Source organism: Antechinus flavipes, chromosome 2, assembly GCF_016432865.1.
Source record: "Antechinus flavipes isolate AdamAnt ecotype Samford, QLD, Australia chromosome 2, AdamAnt_v2, whole genome shotgun sequence".
Taxonomy (NCBI): Eukaryota; Metazoa; Chordata; class Mammalia; order Dasyuromorphia; family Dasyuridae; genus Antechinus; species Antechinus flavipes.
Genome location: NC_067399.1, coordinates 232329631 through 232350386, shown reverse-complemented (window position 1 = coordinate 232350386; position 20756 = coordinate 232329631). Strand labels below are relative to the sequence as shown.

Genomic DNA, 20756 nt, shown 5'->3' with positions numbered 1-20756 from the left:
ATTTCTAAAGAACATTCTGCTTTACAAAGCAATTTAATATAATTTCATTTCATCTCAACGGCCTTGATAAAAATTATGGTGGCCACCTTGTGGAAGAAGAAGCTCCTTCAGCCTCACTTGTCCCAGGTCACGGAGCCAGAAGGCCAGGTCCAGAACCTTCTCTTAGAATCTCTTAGAACCTTCAAAAGGCGCCTCTTGCACTGAGTTATGTTTGGGCTCCTGCAGGAGTGCAAGCTCTGTGAGGACAAGGGCTGGGACGATGGTTCATGGGCAAGGCTGAGCGCCGTCGGACACTCGGATAAATGGTTGAATGAACATCCAGTGGGTCCCTAAGAAGCCGCTACAGCAGGAAGCAGCGTTGTACTGAAGTCCATAGCCCAGCCCCAGCCTTCGCTGGAGACAGTTTCACCCACTACCTTCCCTGTTCACCCTTTGCCCAGAGTAGCTGCCAAGGAATTTTACACATTTCTTTCCATCCTCCCATTTTTTTCTCCTTCCCTCAACTCCCCTCATGCAGGAAGTGGCCCCCAGATAATGAGGAATTGGCTCCATGCTTTGGAGCCTGGGCTTTTCAGCGGCATTTTTTTTTGGCCAGCTTATTGATTGTCATTATAGGGGCCTGTGGAGGGTGGCACAATCCATTTTGCAGGGAAGGGAACTAAGATAGAGAGAAGAAAATTCCTCCGAGTTAAAGACTGGGAGCCAAAAGAGCCAAACATGAGACTTGAGAACTAGGTTGGCTCTAGCCTGATCATTCTAACCTAATGCGGTCATTTGACGGATGAAAAAAATGCGAGGGTCTGTCAATCCAGGTTTTCTAGATCTCAATGCAAAGTTTTTTTTTTTTTTATAACCCCTCGTGGACCCAATTTTGGCCCCTTCCTGAGCCTCAGGGGTACCTGAAGGGTATTCATTCCCTACTACTTTTCCATAACTGTCACTTAGTGAGCCAGTTCCTAAGAGGTACCATTCCTTGGAGTGACTAGAGTGGATAGGGTTTTAGAATTGGAAAGGAGTGTAGAAATCACCTAATTCAGGCCCCTCACTTCTTAGATAAGGAAGCTGAGGCACAGAGCGAGAAATACCTTGCTCAAGGTCACATAGATAGAACTGGGATTTGAACCCAGCATTTTTGGTCTTAAATCCACTGATCTTTCCACACCATGCTGCTGTGTATTTGTTTATAAAACCAGGCACCTTTATCTCTCCTTTGGAAACAAGATCAGAACAAATTTGCTTAGGCCCAGAGGGGGAAAAAAGAGGCTGTTGACTTTAGACCAAAATCTAACCTTTTAAGAGAAGTGGTGAGCATGGGGAGGACACTGCCTCTTGCATAACCCAGGGGATCCATCTTGCTGGCCTGGGCCTTTTTTGGGGTTAGGGGGCAAACCAAGCGGTAAACTAATTCCCTGTTAATTTTTTAAGGCAGAATCAACAGGCCAACAATGATTAGCAGGTGGGTAGGCTCATCTTAATCGAGGGAAACAGGCTAAGGAAAGTCAGCAGGCAAGGCCTGTCCAGAGAGCAGAGGGCTTGAGCCCAGTTATTATTAACCACAGGGACTCTATTTCCTCTGGACAGTGGCCTTCATTGGGTGCCCTCCCTTTTCTTTTGGAAGCATAGAAAATGGCTCAAAATTGTCGGTCAGAGTTGACATGAACTGATCAAGGAATAGAAGTTAACTGAAAATCCATTATTTGTAAATTCCTGTGCTAGGCACTGAAAAATGAATAATGCCCTGACCCTTCTCCTCTCCCTTCCCTCCCCCCTTCATGGGGCCTACAGTCTAGTTGGATAATCAGAGCTCGAATACCTGGAAAGCTCACTAACATTTCCAGACCTCGTGTTCTCAAATGCCCAATGAGTAGTACTGATAGGGCTTTGAGGGGTCAGAGCTGGAAGAATTGTCCTTTACATGTAGAACATAGAATGTCAGAGCAGAAAAGGACTTTGGGACACAAAACATGGAAACTTACAGATAGAAGGACCCTCAGAACATTAGATTTAGGTTATTTAAATTGTAAGGACCTTAGAAATGGATAACATGGTTAGGGCTGGAGAGGCCCACATGGACCATCGAATATTAGATTTGGGAAAGAGCCTTTGAGCTTAAAACAAAGAATGTTAGATCTGGAAGACCCTTAGAACATAAAACAGAGAGCATCTGAGATGGAAAGGACCCCCCTTTTTTTTTTAATAGCGAAGAAAGGTGAAACCCAGAAAGGGTGTAAAGTGACTTGTCCCAGTTCTCACAGAGTTTGCAGCAAGAACCAAGGATTCTTGCGAGGGGGAGGGGAGAAGGGACATCTGAGCCTTCCGGGGAGGGCCACCCAAGCTGAATCCTACCTTGTCTCTTGCTTGTGGTTGTCAGTGAGTGTACCCCAGCTGTAATTCCGAGAAAGAGGCTGTGGGCTCTAGTGGGCCCAAGGGAATCCTTCATGATCAAGGGAAAGGCAAAGGTAGGGGGGAGTCCAGAGGAGGCTGATCCCTTTGGGGTTCCAGGGAACTGAAAGAAGTGGCCAGGTCAGGCCAGTCCCAGTGGAGGTGGCTGCTTGGAGTGGAGTTTGGTCAGTGGTTGGGATCTATATTGTGAGATAGCTAGGACTTTGTCCACAAACTGGAATTTGAAATTTCAAAGGGGAAAAAGCTAAAGTGCCCTATCCCTAGGAGTGGATATGGCTCTTGGCTTTTTTCCCCCCACCCCCAGCCCTTCACCTTCCCCCCCTCTGACTTTTGTTCTTTGTCTTGATACCTCTTCGGCAGCTGGGTTGGGGGGTGAGCACAGGAGCAGGCGGGGTAGGCTAGGACCACTTGACACAAGAAAGTCCTTCTGACCCAGCTCCACATAGACCCACCTCTGCCTATACGTCTGCTCCTAAATTGTCCATTTCCTTGTGATTCTAGAATTGTATTATTTCCATCTGGACTGTATGCTCCAGAACCTGGCCTTTACTCTCCTGTAATCTTCCATATCATCAAAGTCCTAGAATGAGGGAATGGGAAGGAACCTAGAACTGAGTAGCTTGAGCTTAGATCACAGAATGTTGGAGGGGACTGTTGGAAAGAGTGTCAGAAACTGGAAAGGGTTAGTGCTTGAAGAGACCTTTGGATACAGAATAGAAATTGTTAGACCTAACATTAGAACATAAATTTTTATAATTATGGACAATCAGAGATAGGAAAAAGCTTTAGAACCCAGGTTAGTGCTAGAAAGAGCCTCAGAACACGGTCACAGATGGGAGGGACCCTGGGGTATTGAATGTGAAAATTAGAAAAGACCTTTCAATGAAGAATCTCAGAACTAGGACAATTTCTTAAAGACCATTTAACCCAACCTTTTCATTTGGCATTTGGGGCAAATAAGAGCCAAGTACCCAGAGTCACAGTTAGTACATTAGTGGCAGACCTGGGACTCAACCCCAGTCTGCCAGAGAATAGAAGTAGAATCAAGGAGTAAGAATCACAGAGAAGAATAAGGTAAAATAATTAGATACATTAAGTAGAGTAGGGCAGCTAGCTAGCTCAGTAGATAGAATGCAGAGCCTCAAATCAGGAAAACCTAAGTTCAAATTCAGCCTCAGATACTTCCTAGCTGGGGGACCATGGGCGAGGCACTTAATCCTGTTTGCTTCAGTTTCCTCATCTCTAAAATGAGCTAGAGAAGGAAATGGCAAGCCACTCCATTATCTCTGACAAAAAAAAAAAAATAATAAACCCTCCAACGGGGGAACAAAGAGGTGGATACGATTGAAATGACCAGATAACAACAACAATAACAACAAAATGTATGAGTTGTCTACCTTGGTATGTCTTTAAGGGAAGACTTGGTTGGGGATATTAGGGATTCTGGTCAGATAGGAGTTGGATTAAAAGTCTTCTGGGGTCTCTCTAAACACTAAAATTCTATGACTTCTAGAGCAGAGTTGGATATTTGTGTCTCCAGTGCCAATTTGTGCTCCCTATGGGCCCCGCGCTTGTCAAAGCTGGGAATAGAACCTAGTGGAGCTGAGGATGAGTATCCTACTGCAGGCTGAACAGGTCCCTCGGACAGTGCCCTAAGACAACGGAAACTCTCTCCCAAATGAGCAAAGTCCCTGCTGCATCGCTCTCCTAGGAAACGGTCTTCCTAGCTCAGTTGGCTAGAGTGTGATGCTGATAACATCCAGTTCTTCAGTTTGATCCACAAATAAGGCACGGTACTAGTTATTTGGAGGAGGCAGAGAGGTACCTCTCTGTAGGCTCTGTTGAGTGCTGGGATTTCTCTGCTGTTGTCTTAATCTTTGACCTCAGCAGCTAATTTGAATTCTGCTAATCTAGAAGAATGTCCCTTCCAGCAATACCCTTCTCACTGCTTTCCTCACCCAAGTCTCTCTGTACATACTCTGCACTGATGACAAAGTGAGTTTCCTAATCAGGTCTAACCATGATTCTCTCTTACTCAATTCCAAATCAAATATAAACCCCTTGGTTTGACATTTAAAGCTCTTAACAACCCGACCCTTCCTAGAGTTCTTGTCTTCTAACCCATTAGTCCTCTTCCCACATGGTAGTCCAGCCATACTGGCCCATCTCTTGTTCCCTTTGAACCACCTGCCTCCCATCCCTAGAACGTTCTAGTTTCTAGTTTCCCACATGGTGATTAGTCCTTCGGTCCCTTTAAAGCTCACTTCAGTCACCACTTTCTCCAGGAAGTCTTCCCAGTTTCTCTCTAAGGCTAAATTCCATCTGTACTGTGACTATCTTATATGTACTGATTTATAGTCTCTCCTCCATTAGAGTGTAAGTTCCTTAAGGTCAAGGGCTGTTTTTTGCTTTTTCTTTGTTTCTCTAGCACTTAGCATAGTCCTTGGTACAGAGTAAACACTTTATAAACGCTTATTTACTGATAAGTTAATAGTTGTGTACATGGATCAAGAAATAATGTATCTTTCAGTTGAAAAGAGTGGAAAAAAAAATAAATGCTTGATAACTGGAAAAAAATTAATTTCCCCCCAAAAGAAGTGATGAGTAGGCTAGAGTTCATTCTATCTTGAAGTTCATTTCATATGATGGTAGCCCAAGCATGGACATAGAGTACTTTTCATGGAGCCTACCTTATCCTTCTTCCTACCTTGGTCCCTCTTTCCCTGTGTGTAATTCTCTCCTTCTATTCAGTACATTTCACACTAGTTAGATTACCTCTTCTCCTAGGCTCAGTCTTGTCTCTCTTGGACAGGAGCCCTGTGGAGCTCAGAGATTAGTTGGACCCAAATGAATGAGGCCTTGAGTAGGGATTGGAAGGGTGGGAGGGGAGGAGGAGGGAGAAGTAAGAAGAGAGACCACAGGCCAATGTTTGACTTGATATGAGAGCCTTATCTAATCAAAGGGGTTATTTGGATTGAGTCTGGGGGAAGGGCTAGTCTAGGAGACTGCCCAGAGATTGAACGTATATTCACAGGGTCTCTTCCTCAAAAATAAATCATGGGGGTTCTTCTTCCTGAGAGAGATATGGCACTTTCGGGAGGCTAGAATGCTGGAGGGCTTCTTTGGGAAGATACTAAGGCTGTCCCAATCAGTATCCTCCTGGTTCAGTGGAAGAAGGCCTGGCTTTGGAGTAGAAATACATTGTTCAAATCCCAACCTTACTTCTTGTTGTTATCCGTCTTTCATTCTCAAAGAAGACATGACATGAGGGGGGGATGCCATGCCATGCAAGTGAATTGGATTTAAGTGAGGGAGGGCTGTCTAAGGTCACCTGACTCACTTTCCCCTACAGAACCATCTGGGTCCAGTGGCCAGATATAGATCAGAATGATTAAAGATGGCCCTGGATGCAGTGGAAGATCTTGGGCTTTTTAAGCTAGGATCTTCAATAGTTTGACTGAGGCTGCCCCCTCAATGATTAAGGCTAGATAGCAATTGAGACAAAGAATGTCCTCTTTCACTTAGTCCAAAAATAAAACTAAATAAATAAATCTGGAAGAGGAAGATCTTCATGGTTTCTGACCAAAGCAGAAATGATTGCTATTTACATTCAATCTGAGTCAATCAGGACTCAAACAATGATCAAATGGAACTTGGCCTGGGACTTATTGGTGGCCAATGACAATCAGATTGGTCTTGGTTTAAAGTATGATCCTTAAGAAAGAAATCCAGTCAATAAATCGCAAGATATCTTGGGAGGGTTTAGGGGTCCAAAAGAAAAGGAAAAATGCTTTTAAGCACATCTTATAGGTAAGGGTATTTATTAACTGTATCACCGTAGGCAGATTGTTTTCTCTGATTGTAGACTGTCTCCTTTGATTTTCTGTTCTATAAAATAAGAGGGTTGGATGCTATGAATAAATACAATTTAATATACAATTACTTTTATTTTTATTTTTGAATGTTTATTTTGTGGATGTCTACTAAATTTAGAATATACTTAACAAAGAAGTAAAATGAGAAAGTTGATTGACATCTTGACTACCAAACTCTTAATAAATGCTTACTGTTTGGAGGGCACAAGGCTAGATGTTAGGTATGTCAAGCCTGTAATAAAAAACAGCATTTGTGTTCAGGTAGCTTCCTGTTTATTGGATGTTCTTTAAGGTCTTTACCAACTCTATATTCTTGGATCCCTTTCCATCAGAAGAAGGGGGAAGGCCCAGTTAGCCCATCTACAAAGCATCTAAGAGCCAGATATTTGAGACTGTCAAAGATCATTTCATCTCTCCAGCTGCCTCTAGAAAAAACTATTCTCAGATTAGTCCAGATGTCTGTATATCATCTGTATTTAAAAATATGCATGAAGGAGGCCATCATGATTATACTGAGGATCATAACATGGTTCTCTGTAGCTTTTAATTCCTTAATTAATACTGCTGACCACTTGCTCCTCTCCTCTGGGTATTGTGATCCTGTTTTCTTTGCCTTCTCCTCAGTAACAAGGTGATATAGTGGATAGAGATTTGGCCTTGGAAATAGGAAGGCCCAAGTACAAATCTGATCTTGAACACTTAACAGATTTTCAACCCTGGACAAGTCAACTTCACAGTTTCCTCAAGTGTATAAGAGGGATAATAAGTAGCACTTACCACCCAGAGTTGTTTTGAGGATTAAGTGAAATAATATTCCTAAAGTCTTAACACAGTATCTGACATACAGTAGACATTTAATAAATGCTCATCCCCTTTCTCTTCCTTCTACCTATCTCTTTTGCAGGATTATTATCTATCTCCCATCCCTTAAATTTGAGTAAAGCTCAAGATTCTGCCCTGTGCTCTTCGCTATTTTTACTCCTTCTTCCTGATGTCCTTGCATAGATTAAATGATTAATTTTTATGTCAATAATTCTCCTGTCTATATTTCCAGCCCTCATCTTTATCTCCTAAATCGCAGTTTCTTGTCACTTAGTGTGTATTGGACATCCTTAACTGGATGATCCATACACATCCGTAACTCAATGGGCTCCACATTGAACTCATTACCTTAACCTCTGTCCCCATCCTTCTTCCAAACTTCTCTTTCAGGCACCCAGGTTTGCAACCTCAGAATTGTCTTCTACTCTGCTCCCTCACAGAGACTCACAATCTAATCAGTTGCCATGTTTTGTGGAACTTACTCCCACAACATCCCTAATCTCTCTAGATTTATTTTAGACCACTCCTCATATACCCTGTGATACAACCAAAAGGCCCGGCTTCCTCGCCCACAGGCGTAACAGCTCATCTTTCCCCTTAGAATCTGCCCCCATGACGTGACTGTTTTTCTTTCTCATCTCTGCCTCTTGGAATTCGTAAGGCTCTTCAGTTCAGGTGCTCCGTCTTACAGGGAGCCTTTCTTGACACCATCGCCTCCTCCCACACCCAGTTGTTAAATGATAGTTGAAGGAGTTTCAGGGATCTTCCATTCCATTAATGTTTATACTTCCTCCATTATGGTGGATTCAACCCTAAGAAGATACAAAGTATTTATGGCCAAAAATTCATCCTCTGATTGTCTTTGGCCAGACAAGCCCTTATCCAGCTGTCATCATCCCTTGGTAGTCCCAAGCTCAAGGCCTTTCTAGCTTGAAAGCCACATAACTAGTTAGTATTAGATCAAGACTTGAAACCCATCTTTTCAATTCTTTCAACTCAAGGAGCCTTCTAGCACTTACTTTGTACTAGAATGCCTGGAGATAGAATGCTCCAAATAGGAAAATAGGCCTTGTTCTTAAGAAGCTTATATTCTACTAGTGGATCCAACATGCAAACACATAATGAAAAAACAAGGTAATCTGAGGCCCGAGAGAGCCCTCGTACCAAGGGAGATGGCTTCCAAGGAGGTGCCATTTAAGCCAACCCTTGGGCCACTAGGCCATGCTGCTTTTTTACTAAGCAGATATGGAGACAGAAGGCCTCAGAGGAAGGGAGAAAAGAGAAGGGCCAAAACAGAGACAGAGATAGAGGCCTATGGACTGAGGTAGACAGCAGAGCTTCTCTGAAGAAGTAAGATTAGAGTCAGGCCTTTACCCAAAGATTTCATAATTTCATAATCATTTTTCCCATATCTAACATTACTGCCCACAGTTAGAAAATGCCTTTTCTACTTTAAATTTAAATATTTGCTTGGAATAGAAAAAAAGAATCCTGAATTTTTAATCAAAAAGCCCAGATTAAAATATGTAATCATTATAATAAAGTTTTTTAAATTTAAAAAAAAAAAAGAAAGCACAGATTTGAATTTTGGTTTGGCTTCTTCCCATCTTTGTGACTGAGCAATACTGAAATTGGTGCTGGGGATATAAAGAAAACCAAAACTGACCCTGCTGGTAAGAAGTTTACCTTCTGGGGGAGTGGGGAGTAGAAAAAGGAGGGGGGAAGGGCATGTCACTGCCCCAGTATGGGCCTTAGTTTCCCTAGCTGAAAATCAGTGTTGTACTAGGTCATTTCTAAAATCCCTTCCACTTATGACATTCTATGTTTTAAGGTTTCTTCTGGTTTTAGTGACTTCTGTTCTCTGTACTAAGCCCCTTTGAGTTCTGACATTCTATGATAGAACACATTCTAGCTTGAATGTTCTGGGTCATTAGATCTTTCTAGCTCTAACACTATTTTCTATATCTCAAAGTCATTTATTCATTCAGAAATTATTAAACATTTACTATAGCCAGGCGTTGTCCTAGGCACTCAAGACATAGACTGTATCTCCATACTTGACCTGTTGGTCAAGAGGCTGGCCCCTCTTCTGGGGAAGATGCTGCTTTTCCCCAGCATGACTGCATACCTGGTAGGACTTTTTTTCTGTGATGCTTCACCCCTGCTCTCAAAGAGTTTCTATTCTGCTGTAGGCAAGTCACTACCTCTGTCCACGCCTCAGTTTATTCATTTATCAAAGTAGGGTGTGGAACTTTTGAACTAAATGATCTCTAAGGTCCCATATAGCTCAGAGCCCTATGATGTTTTAATTTCGTTTGCTGTGATCAGTTTTCTTCCTTTAGGCAAATAGCCATTTCCCTACTTAGGTTTCTTCCATACAACCAATTTCTTAGAAAACTCAACGAAAGCCCAGAGGTGAGGAGGGTAGGGAGGTCACAGAGACTTCAGTGTCATTTTTCTGTTTGAAAAATCCCTGAATTGCTGCCTTCCTTATGACTTCAGAGGCCCCCTGAATATCCAAGACAAGTAGCCTTGTCTCTAGTTGCATCAACCCATGTATAGCTAGGAAGGGAATAGGAAAGAAAATTGAAAACATCCCACTCCCTTTCCTAGAACTGGGACACACTGAGCCCATGTGATGAGGAGCAAGTGATAGCTCTTCCCTCTGCATCTTAGATTCCTCATTGGTTAAAGGGAGGTAGCCTTATGTACTTCGCAGGCAGGGTGTTTATAAGGAAAGCACTTTGTGAACTTTGAGGCCAGGACTTATTGTTATTATCAAGGATATCAGTTATTGCTACCCTGCAAGAGAAATGTGAATAGAGCAGAAAAGGGAAATGAAAATGACTAAGGTATTGTCATATTCGTGTGAGGCAATGGGAAGGGTCCTGGCTTGGGAGGCAGAAACCTGACTTTGACTCCCAGTTTTCTAGTTGTGTGACCTTGAATAAACCACTTGACTTCTTGGAGCCTCAGTTTCCTTATTTGTAAAATAGGGGCAAAACTAAACAGAACCATCTACCTGATTAAAAGTAGGATCAGTAGATTAAACGAGATCATAAAGTATTGGTTTAGATTTAGAAGGGACCTTATTAATCATCTGATGAGGAAGCGAAAGGTAAAGCTTGGAAGTGGTTTGCCCATGGTCAGTTAGGAAGCTGCAAAACTCATATTAGTACGGAGTTCCCCTGATTCCAAATCTTAGATATTAGATGTGAAAGTGTTTGCACTTTTCCTTCAATGCTGTATTACCAAGTCTATATCTCTGCCTTTACAGAGTCTGCAGTCTAGTGAGAAAGTTACAATAAACATGTGAAAATTTAAATTCCATATATTTATGTCCTGACTTCTCTAGACTATGGACTTCCAAGATAGACTTTTTTACTCTGATTCTCCCCCTCCATTCTCAATCCCCAAATAACATTTTTGCACACAATAGGAACCCAGCAAATAGTTGTTCGTTTAATTTTATTTAAATAGTAACAAAAGATAATAGAAAAGGTTTCACAAGACCCTGGTAGCTTAAAATTTTTAGAAAAGAGAGATCACAGTGTCCTGAGGTGGTCAAGGAAGGTTTCTGTCAGAGGTAGGAAATGATTTGAGATTTAAGAGATGGGGAAGAATTGAAGAGGCAGAGAGAGAGGAGAAGGAAAAGGAGGAGAAAAATATGTTCAGGGATAAAGTGATTCTCCTCTCTGGAATAGAAGGTGATTGAAGAGGCTCAAAGGAAGACAGTTTGGAATGATGGGTCGGGAATGATGGGATATGGAAGGCTTGAATGCCAGATTGAAGAGTGGAAAGAACTCTGTATTTGAAGGTAGAAGATATGAGTTCAAATCTTAGGTTAAATGATGAAATACTAGTTGGGCGTTATCAGCCAATTTACTTTATTCTGGTTTCTTACCCATAAAACAAAGGGATTGTGTCCCTATGATCCTAGCTGATCCCCACGGTTCCTTCTAGCTATTCATTCTATGATTCTATGATTCATAGAATCGTACGGCTGTACATTATCCCTTAGCCACTCAGTCTCCATGAGGACAGACATGTGAATGATAAAACTTGGGCAAGCTACCACTCCCAGGTATGTCAGGAAATGGCTTTGTCAACTTGAAAGCACTCTAAAAATGTGAGCTATTACTTTTATTATTGAAGTGGAAGGTCAGGGGAGGGAAAGAGAGGAAGCTCTTTAAGGGAATGATGAAGACAAGCAGAGGTGTGTTCACCGGAACTCGAAGGATTGAAGATGATATGCTCACATTATATTTCCTTCAAAACATTCCTTCCTTTCATCCTTCCCTCTTTCCATCAAAAGTCCCATCATTCTTCCAGCCTTCCAGGTTTAGATTCCTGACATTGTTCTCACCTCACTTTTGCTCAGTCTGTATCTCCAATCAGCTGCCAAATCTTGCTCTTCCTTCCTCCACATTTCTCATATGACCTGCTCTCTCCACTCCCACATCTATCCCTTCGTTCAAATCCTGATCCCTCTCACGGAGATTATTGCAGTTTCCTCTGCATTGGTTTTCTTGCCTCAAGTCTCTTCCCATTCTAGTCTTTTCTCCACATTGTGACCAATGTGATCTCGCCACTCCTCTACTCCTTAAACTCCAGTGGTCCCTCTCGCATTTAGCACCAAATAAATCCCCCTCTGTCTAATTTTGAAACCCTGCCACAACTTGTCCCCAGCCTGCTTCAACCTGACTTTACATGACTTCCCTCCAGTACTCTGCAACTCGGCCAAATTGGCCTTCTCTTTACTCCTCCCACGTCACATTCCATCTCCTATTCACATACCTTTGCATTGGTCACCCCATCCCTCCTCCCTCAGCCTAGCGTTCCCTCCTTCCTAACTTCTGCCTCATAGAACCCCTTTCCGCCGTGTTATTATTTAATCACGTTCAGCTCTATGTGACCCATGGACTTGGTCAAGATAACTGGAGTGGTTTGCCATTTCCTTCTCCCGGGGCCCCATTTTACAGATGAGGAAATGGGACAAATAGCAACTAAGTGACTTGCCCAAAATCACATAGCTAGTGTCTGAGGCTACATCTGATGCTCCTGATATCAGATATTCCTGACTCCAAGCTCTAGCCACTGTGCTACCTACCTGTCCTACTTGAATATACAGCACACTCCAACTGCAAGTGCTACTTTGTATTTCCTTGTATTTATTTTCTTTACACTTATTCTATATGTATTTACATAGCTCCTAGCCTTCCTCATTAGAGTGCAACCTCTTTTCAGGTGGGGAGTGTTTCCTATGTTGTATTGGTATTCTAGGCACATTGTAGGCACTTTATAAGTTCTTGTTGAGTGATTGATGATGCTCAGGAAGTTTAGAAGAGACTCATTCAGAACAAATCAAGGGAAACCCTTCTTCACACAACAAGGGCTATGGAGTTTGTTACCCCCAATTGATGGCGTAGTGGGGAATATAAGAGATTTTGCTCCCAGGTCATAAATCTATAAAGGTAATTAAGGATGTGTGATACAGTGGGACAGAAACCCCATACCCAGGGGTCTGAGACAGAACCAGAGGGAGAGAGGGACACATGGAGTTTTTCTTGAGGGCATGGGCTTCTAGGGATGCATCCTCCCTGCTGTCACTGAGCCCGTGTGCTTGTCCTCCAAGTCTTCTGAGGGCCTTTGTGCTACAAGACCCGACATTACCCACAGAAGCCCTTTCCTTTGTGATGCTTTGCTCTTTTCCCTACAACTGAACATAGTCAAGAACAGTTTGGGTTAGTTACACATCTAGTCAAGGATTTATTGAATTCTGAATCTGCCATACATTGGCTATGTGACTTTGTCTGCAACTTAGTTTTCCCATTTGTAAAATGAGGATATTTCACATAGGAAGTAGTTGGAGAGCTGGAAGAGACCTTAGAGTTCATCTCATCTAACCCTCTTCTAGAGAAATTGAATGACTGGTGACAACTAGGCAGTACAGTGGATAGAGCACTGGCCATGAAGTCAGGAGGACCTGAGTTCAAATGTGACCTTGGACACTTAATACTTACTAACTCTGCGACCCTGGACAAGTCATGAAACCCAATTGCCTCACAAAAAAAAAAAATCCATACCATCATATAAAAGTACAAAAAAAAAAAAAGAAAAGAAAAGAAAAGAAAAATAAATAAATTGAATTACTTTCCCAAGATCACATAGATGGTTATAGAGGAGTCAGGATTTGAATGCAGGCATTCTGACTCAATGGTCTTAAGATTCCATCAGTATTGATGAGGATAATGGGGATGTATGGGAACACACTCCTAAATTTGGGTCTATTTGAATCCTCTCTCAACAAATCCCCTATTCAGAGATGGAATATCGAGTTGGAGGACCTGTGGATACTGTCTTTGGTGGCATTTTATATATTCTTAGGGTTTCTTGAAAGAAGAAAAGTGAAAGAAGAGACTGAATCATAGAAGTCCAGAAAGGAATAGCTACAAAAGTGCATTAGAAATAGAGTACAACTTTTATCTTACAGATAGGGAAACTGAAGCTCAGAGAAGTGTGTGTGTATGCAGCAAGAAAGCCCCATCTAGAAGTGAGCTCTCATCTTTCAGGTTAGACCTCTCAATAGAGAGAGAAGACTAAAATTAGCATGGGGGTCTCAAGAGAGCAAAGGGAATATTGGATCACTGAGAGATGAGGAGGAAGGATAGCAGAGCTTTGGAAAGAACACTAGATAGATGAGGTTATTCTCTGTGAGCTGAGCAGTCTCACATTGTCCTCTCAGCTTCAGTTTCTCTGTCTATAAAACAGAAGACTGGATGATCTTGCAGTCCCTGCATGCTAACCCCATTCCAGCTCTGCCGTTGTGTTCTAAGGACTCTTGTAGCCTTGGCATTATGTGATCCTGTGGACTTTATGACAAATCTTGTCACCGTGGACATTTACTTGGGGATCATGTATATAACAAGGCAGCAAGGCAGTACAGTGATCAGAGCCCTAAATTTGGAGTGAGGAAGAACTGAATTCAAAACCAGCTGCAGATTCTTAGGAGCTGTGTGATCCTGGACAAATGACTTAACCATTGTCTCTCTGTTTTCCCAAAAGGGAGTAATAATCATACCCACTTTCCAGGGTTATTGTAGGGATCAAGTGAGGTAATAGTTATAAAGGACTTTGCAAATCCTAAAATGTTATTTAAATGTTGGCTATCGTTATTTGACTGCATTGTCCAGGATTATACAGCCAATAACTGTTTGAGGCCTAGGGTGCCATAACACTTTTTTTTTTTTTTTTTTTTTTTTTTTGCTGCAGCAATTAAGGTTAAGTGACTTGCCTAGGGTCACACCACTAGGAAGCAGTTAAGCTGGGTTTGAACTCAGGTCCTTCTGACTTCAGGACCAGTGCTCTATCCACTGTACCATTTAGTTGCCCCCATGATACATTTCTTCAGATTTAAGATTCTATTGCACATGTTTAACCTATATCAGATTGCTTACTGTCTTGAAGAAGGGGAAAGAAAGGAAAGGAAGAAGAAAAATTTGGAGCACAAGGTTCACAAAAATGAATTCCAAAAAAAGTTTACGAAAAAAGTTTTAAAAGTTTACAAAGTTACAAAAATAAATGTTGAAAAATATCTTTACATGTATTTGGAAAAATAAAGTGCTATTGGAAAAAAATTTTAAATAGAATTAAGAATCTAAGAATTATCAATAAGCATTTAATAAACTTCTGCTGCATATTTGGCATTTTTCTAAGTCTAGAAGATACAAATACACAAGTGAGATAATCTTTGTCCTCCCCATTTTCCTAGGGGAATGGAACATACAACATTAAGTGAATTCAGGATAAATACAAAATAAATAGTGATTTGGTTTGAGGCACTGGAAAGAAAAATGACATCTTGAATGAAATGGCACTGGAACTGAGTTTTGAAAAATGCTGAGGCTAGGCAGAGATGAAGAAAGAGAGAATTACAGGCAAAGTGGGAAATATTAGGAAAAGAATGAGGGGAATGTCTTTTCATTTTCTAAGGAGAAAAAAAGTTGTCAGGGAGAGAGATGGATAAAAAACAATGATCAGTGTTTAAGAGAAAGAGATACTTAGTCTTGAGTTTGAATTCCTTATCCTGTCACTATGTGATCATCAAGGGGAAATTTTTAGATGCTTCTTTTTTGTCATTGTCACTCCAGAGCCTAACACTGTGTCTGGTATATATTAGATGCTTATTGAATGCCAATCCATCAACAAGTATTTAATAAGTACCTGCTACGTACCAGATTCAGACAAATACAAAAAAAATTAAACAATTCCTAGTTCAATGATTTACTTTATGAAGAAGATAACAAGCATATATATATATAGGTTATGATATATGAATGTTATGGAATATAATTGTTTTATAAGAAATGACCAGCAGGATGATTTTAGAGAGGCCTGGAGAGACTTACATGAACTGATGCTAAGTGAAGTGAGGAGAACCAGGAGCTCACTGCACACAACAACAACAAGATTATACAATAATCAGTTCTGAGTACCAATGGTCTTGTGATGAAGAGAGCCATCTGTACCCAGAGAGAATATGTGGGAACTAAATGTGAATTACAACATAGTATTTTCAGTCTTTTTGTTGTTGTTTGCTTGCATTTTGTTTTCTTTCTCCTTTTTTTTTCCTTTTTGATCTAATTTTTCTTGTGCAACATGATATTTGTATGTATGATATGTATAGAAGAATACCTATCTAGTACAATTCTTCTATTCATGTTTGGCATATATTGGATTGCTTGCCATCTAGGGGAGGGAATGAAGGAAAGGAAAGGAAAAAATTTAGAATATAAGATTTTGTGAGGGTGAATGTTGAAAATTTATATATTTTATGTGTGTGTGTATATATATGTATATATATATATAAAATAAAAAGCTTTAATTTAAAAAAATGAAGTCAGTGTATGAAGTTTGATCATTTGAGAAATCAATGAGGTAGAGCACTAGTCTTTGAGTAAGTTCATATGGGAACCCTAGCCCAGGCATTTGCTGTGTGTATATGAAAAGTCAGTGTACCTCTTTGCACTTCTGTTTCTTCATTTGGAATCATGAAGACTATAGAAAATAAAAAATAATTAAATATTAATATTCATTAGTATTAAAATGGCGACGATAAAACTTACATTAGCTGCCTCACTAGGAGAAGCACAAGCAAGGATAAGGCTTTTGTAAACTTAAAGCACTCTAGAAATACTAGTCATGGCTATAATTTAGTATATCCTCCCTGTCCCTCCCAACACCTGAAGAAACTGAGGGAGGTTCAAAATGCTACATTTGGAAGGAACTCAAAGATTATCTAGTCCAACTGAGACTCCGGGGTGTTGTGGACCGCCCGAGACCACCAGAAGTGGTGCTTGAACTTGGGTCTTTTGCATGACCAGGGTTCTTTCTGCAGTATCACTTTGTGAAGTGACTTGTCCAGCATCACATCAATAGTGTCTCTAATGGTGAAGATTAAATTTAGGTCTATTGGCCGCCAATTGTGGGCTGTTTGAATTGAGTGTTAGGAAACAGAAAGTTAAATCAATGATTTAGAGGGCTGTAATTAGCGCTTGGGATATCAGCCCCAGATCCAAGTCAACCTAATCCCGATGGCCCCCATAAGAAAGGGAAAAACCCCAGGCAAGCGTAACCCAACCCTAGCTCGCCCAGCCCCATGGTGTCTACCAGAGGGGAAGAAGATTAAAGATTAACCCCTACCCCTCCCTAGCCTCTTGCCTCCACCCCTCAGGAAAGGCTAGGCCCAGAGCTCTGTAAATCCTCTCAGAGAAATGTTTGAAATCGAGGAGGACAGATAGAGGGATCGGGCAAGGGCAGAAGGGACAGAGAAGCAGGGTGGGAGGCCACAGCGGCCCAGTGGGAAGTGGCCCGTGTCTGGTCAGGAGCTGGCCTCTCTGGACAGGCAGGAGAGAATGCGTCTCTCCAAAGCCCTTGTCGACATGGAGATGGCCGATTACAGCGCTGCCCTGGACCCGGCCTACACGACTCTGGAATTTGAGAATGTGCAGGTGTTGACCATGGGCAATGGTAAGTCTGCCCAGAGGCCTCTAGAGGAGCAGGGGCAGGGGGTGTTCCCAGATGTGGACAGCCACAGACAGATGTAGAAAGATGGGTAGTCCTGCACAGACAAGTAGGTTCTGTGTGGCTCGGGCGAGGTCTGGAGGTGGCGTACAGGTGTGTGTCTGTGTGTAGCTATGTGGAGGTGTGTGTGTGCACAGGTGAGCTTGACTAGGCTCTTTCTCCTCACTAGTGCTCATTTCCCTTAAAGATGAAATGGTAAAGTTGAATCAGATCGTCTAAGGTTTTTCTTCTAGCTCTAACAGTCTGTGATCTATGTAGAGGTAATGTAGAGGTGCCTGGACAGAAGCTTTTATAGGACGTAGAGCATATTGGCGATCTTGAGTCTACCAGGGCCGGGGTTTTGGCTTTCCTGGATTCCATCAGGTTATTTAAAATCCCACCTTGTGCCGGAAGTCTTTCCTAATCCTTCTTAATTTGGGTTTTTTCTCTCTGTTGATTGTTTTCCAATTTATCCTACAATATTTTGATTGCATGTAGTTGTTTGTATGCTATTTCTCCTATTAGATTGAGGTAAGGCAGTATCTTTTGCCTTTCTTTGTATCCTTCATGCTTAGTGCAGTGCCTGGTATATAGTAGGTGCTTAATAAGTATCTATTGGCTGGCTGACTGATTGGTTGGTATCAGGGGCCTTCTGTCTCTAATGGTGGGCTGGGGTACTCTACCTATGGTTCTTACATTCCCAGTCCAGGGAAGGGTGGGGCAATAAGGAAAGAAAAATCTCAGGGACTTAGGAGAACAGGAAGGGGTATTCCCAGAAAAGGTAGATGAGGGGAGAGGGTGCCAGTATATCACCGGGTGCTCCTGAATTAACCCAGGGAAATGAAGATTTTTCAAGAAATTTTTCAAGAAATTTCAAGAAATAAGAAGTCATTTAGGTACCGTGTGTGTATATAGATCTATATTTGTGTCCCATATTCGTATATATACCTGAGTTCTGTTTTTAAGTTCATTTGTATATATGCTTATGACGTTGCTGCTATGTATAAATCATACTGTAAATCTGTTTGTGTTGGCATATGAATCCAGATCTCTGGGTGCTTATGTTGCTCTCACATATAAATACAGGTATACACATACAGACTGGGACTAAGTGGAAGGACTATTAGCTTTGGAATCAGAGAATCTGGTTTGAAATTTTGGCTCTGCCACTTACTACCTGTGTGGCATTGGAGGAGGGTCAATTTATTTCTTGACCTCAATTTCTTCATCTGTAAAATGAAGGGATCAGACTAGAGCCCTAGTCTCCTCTAACTGTAGATCAAAGATCCCAGAAACCCTCAAACTTGCATAGACATATAAACTGAGCCCTCCTGGAGTGTTTACTGATCCTATGATCTGAGATAATCAGATATTCCTTCTAGCCTCAGACTAGCCCAAGAAAAATAAAGCCATCTGAAGCTAGAAGTTGATGTCTGATGAAACAAAGTTCCCGGGCTATAGTACTTTAATGATCTCTTTTACATAATCTCTAAGCAAGAAAGCTGGATGGATATGCAGTCAGAAGTTGGAGAAAAGTTTGGAGACAAGGAAACAACTTGGATTTAGGCAAAGAGCCCTGCCCTGCTTCCAAATCTGCCATTAACTGGCTATGGTGACAATGGGCAAGTCACTTTCCTTTTCTAGACTGTTGTTTTTTCCTCTGTGAAGGGGGAACATTGGATGACACCTCCATTATTCCCCCTCCCCCAAGGTGGAGATGATGGTTATCATATGATTGGGAAAACTTTTGAGAAAAAGAAAACTTGGTTGGAATGGCTAAGAGCACAAACTGTCCCTGCACAGCCATTCCATCTGCTCATGAGAACACACCACTGGCTATGGCCCAAGGTCTGGTTCTTGCTAGGAGCTGTGAAGAAGATACTTTATGAGTACCATAGCAAAGTGTTCCACTGTTGTTACGATTACAAAGCCCAGGACTTGGGGTACAGCTGTTAACCTGGAATGTCCAAGCTCCAGTCCATGGTTACTTAATCTTTTTTTGTCAGTCTGGCAAAATTAATGCACTTTGTCTCAGAATGGTTTTTTAATTTATAATGGAAGGAAATGTCCATTTTCATTTAGGGATTAGTGAAAATAAAGATGTGATTTTTCCCCCCATTCAAGATTCCCCTCCGGAGACCTGGAGTTTCATGGACACCAGGTCAAGAAGCCCTTTCCTGGGGGTTCCCAGGAAGCTTTTGTTTCCTAGTTCTAGAGAGGAGATACAGCTAACAGAAATTAGGATCCTGGCTGGATGAATTCTAAGACCTTATACATTTCCACTCAGAATCCAAATGGGTTAGGGTTAATTATCTCTTTTTTAATAAATAAATAAATAGCCTCAGAGAGAAAGGGACTTGTCTTGAATCATTCATCAGGGAGAAGACTCAAACCTAGTTCTTTTGACTCCCAAACCCAATATCTTATTTACTACCCTGCTGCTTTCCCCATAGGAATAACTACAAGCTTCTCTTATGCCTCCACTTCCTCTGGCTTCTGTAGGCTTTCTTCAGGAAGTATTTAAAGGACTATAGAGATTATAAAACTGTTTGTGTTGGCCTATGAATCCAGATCTCTAGGTGCCTATGGTACTGTCCTAAATATATGTGCAGGCACACGCATCCAAATTTGGACTAAATAGAAGGACAGCTGGTTTTGGAATCACAGGAGGGTAAGTTAGTGAGGAAGATCAGGAGCAAAGGACCAGCCTCCCCGGCAGGGTAGGACACAAGATAGTCTCTGGGGGTTCAAATTGTGTGTCATCCTCTAGCCACAATTTCCCCAAAGGACCAAGGGGACAGATTCCATCCATGTCCCTTCTGCACAGGACCCATTCCCCACCTCAAGTAAAGTAGACATGTGACTAGGAAATATAAAACAACTCTCTCTGCCTCAGGGAAGCAAGAATTTCCTGGGGTGGGCCAAAGAGTCCTGAACTGGACTTGGAGAGTTCCAGGTTCTAGATGTCAACATTATGTGATTCTTGGCAAGTTACTTCTCTCTAGGATCAGTTTCCTCGTTTGTAAAAATAAGGAAATTGAAGAAAAAAATTCTATTTTATTATATTTTCTATAATATTTTGTCATAATGTTATATTGTATTGTATATTATGTATTACATTATAATTCCAGTTTAGTTTTGTTTCTTAAGGTCCCTTTCATTTCTAACATTCTGTATTCTATAGGCTAAAGATTTATAGCTGGAGAGGACCTTAGAGGTCAACTCCTTAGGACCATAAATAGTGATAATAATAATAATAGCAATTAATATTTATATAGAAATTACCATGCCCTACACACTTTACAATTATTATCTCGTTTGATCCTCACAGCAATCCTAGAAGTTAAGTACTATTATTGTCTACATTTTACAGGTAGAGAAACTGCGACAAACCATTTAAATGACTTGTCTAAAATTACACAGCTAGTAAGTGTATGAGATGAGATTTGAATTCAGGTTTATCTGACCTTCAGCCCAGTACTTGATTCCCTATACATCTAGCTGCTCTAGACTTGGGAGCTTAGAAGCCATCTAACCCAAATCTCTAATTTTACAGATGAAGAAACTAAGATCTAGAGAGGTAAAGTAAAGGGA

At 41.4% G+C, this 20756-nt stretch overlaps 1 protein-coding gene and 1 long non-coding RNA gene across 4 annotated transcripts in view; one reads left to right on the top strand and one right to left on the bottom strand.

Annotated features, from left to right (window-relative positions):
• Positions 1 to 2848, bottom strand: part of LOC127548871 (uncharacterized) — a 40043-nt gene extending 37195 nt beyond the window's left edge. Inside the window, exon 1 of the long non-coding RNA XR_007950479.1 lies at positions 2347 to 2848. This is a non-coding gene — a long non-coding RNA (uncharacterized LOC127548871). The remainder of the gene's footprint in view (positions 1 to 2346) is intronic.
• HNF4A (hepatocyte nuclear factor 4 alpha) overlaps positions 1 to 20756 on the top strand; it is a 74965-nt gene that overhangs the window by 23219 nt on the left and 30990 nt on the right. Inside the window, exon 1 of one of the 3 annotated variants that reach the window (XM_051976507.1) lies at positions 16880 to 17129. The exons of 1 other annotated variant lie outside the window; for it this stretch is intronic. In XM_051976507.1, the coding sequence (XP_051832467.1) occupies positions 17015 to 17129 (115 nt within the window). In that variant the 5' untranslated portion in view covers positions 16880 to 17014. Of the gene's footprint in view, positions 1 to 16879; positions 17130 to 20756 lie in introns of those variants that run through there. One more of the 3 variants, XM_051976506.1, reaches the window with a different exon arrangement.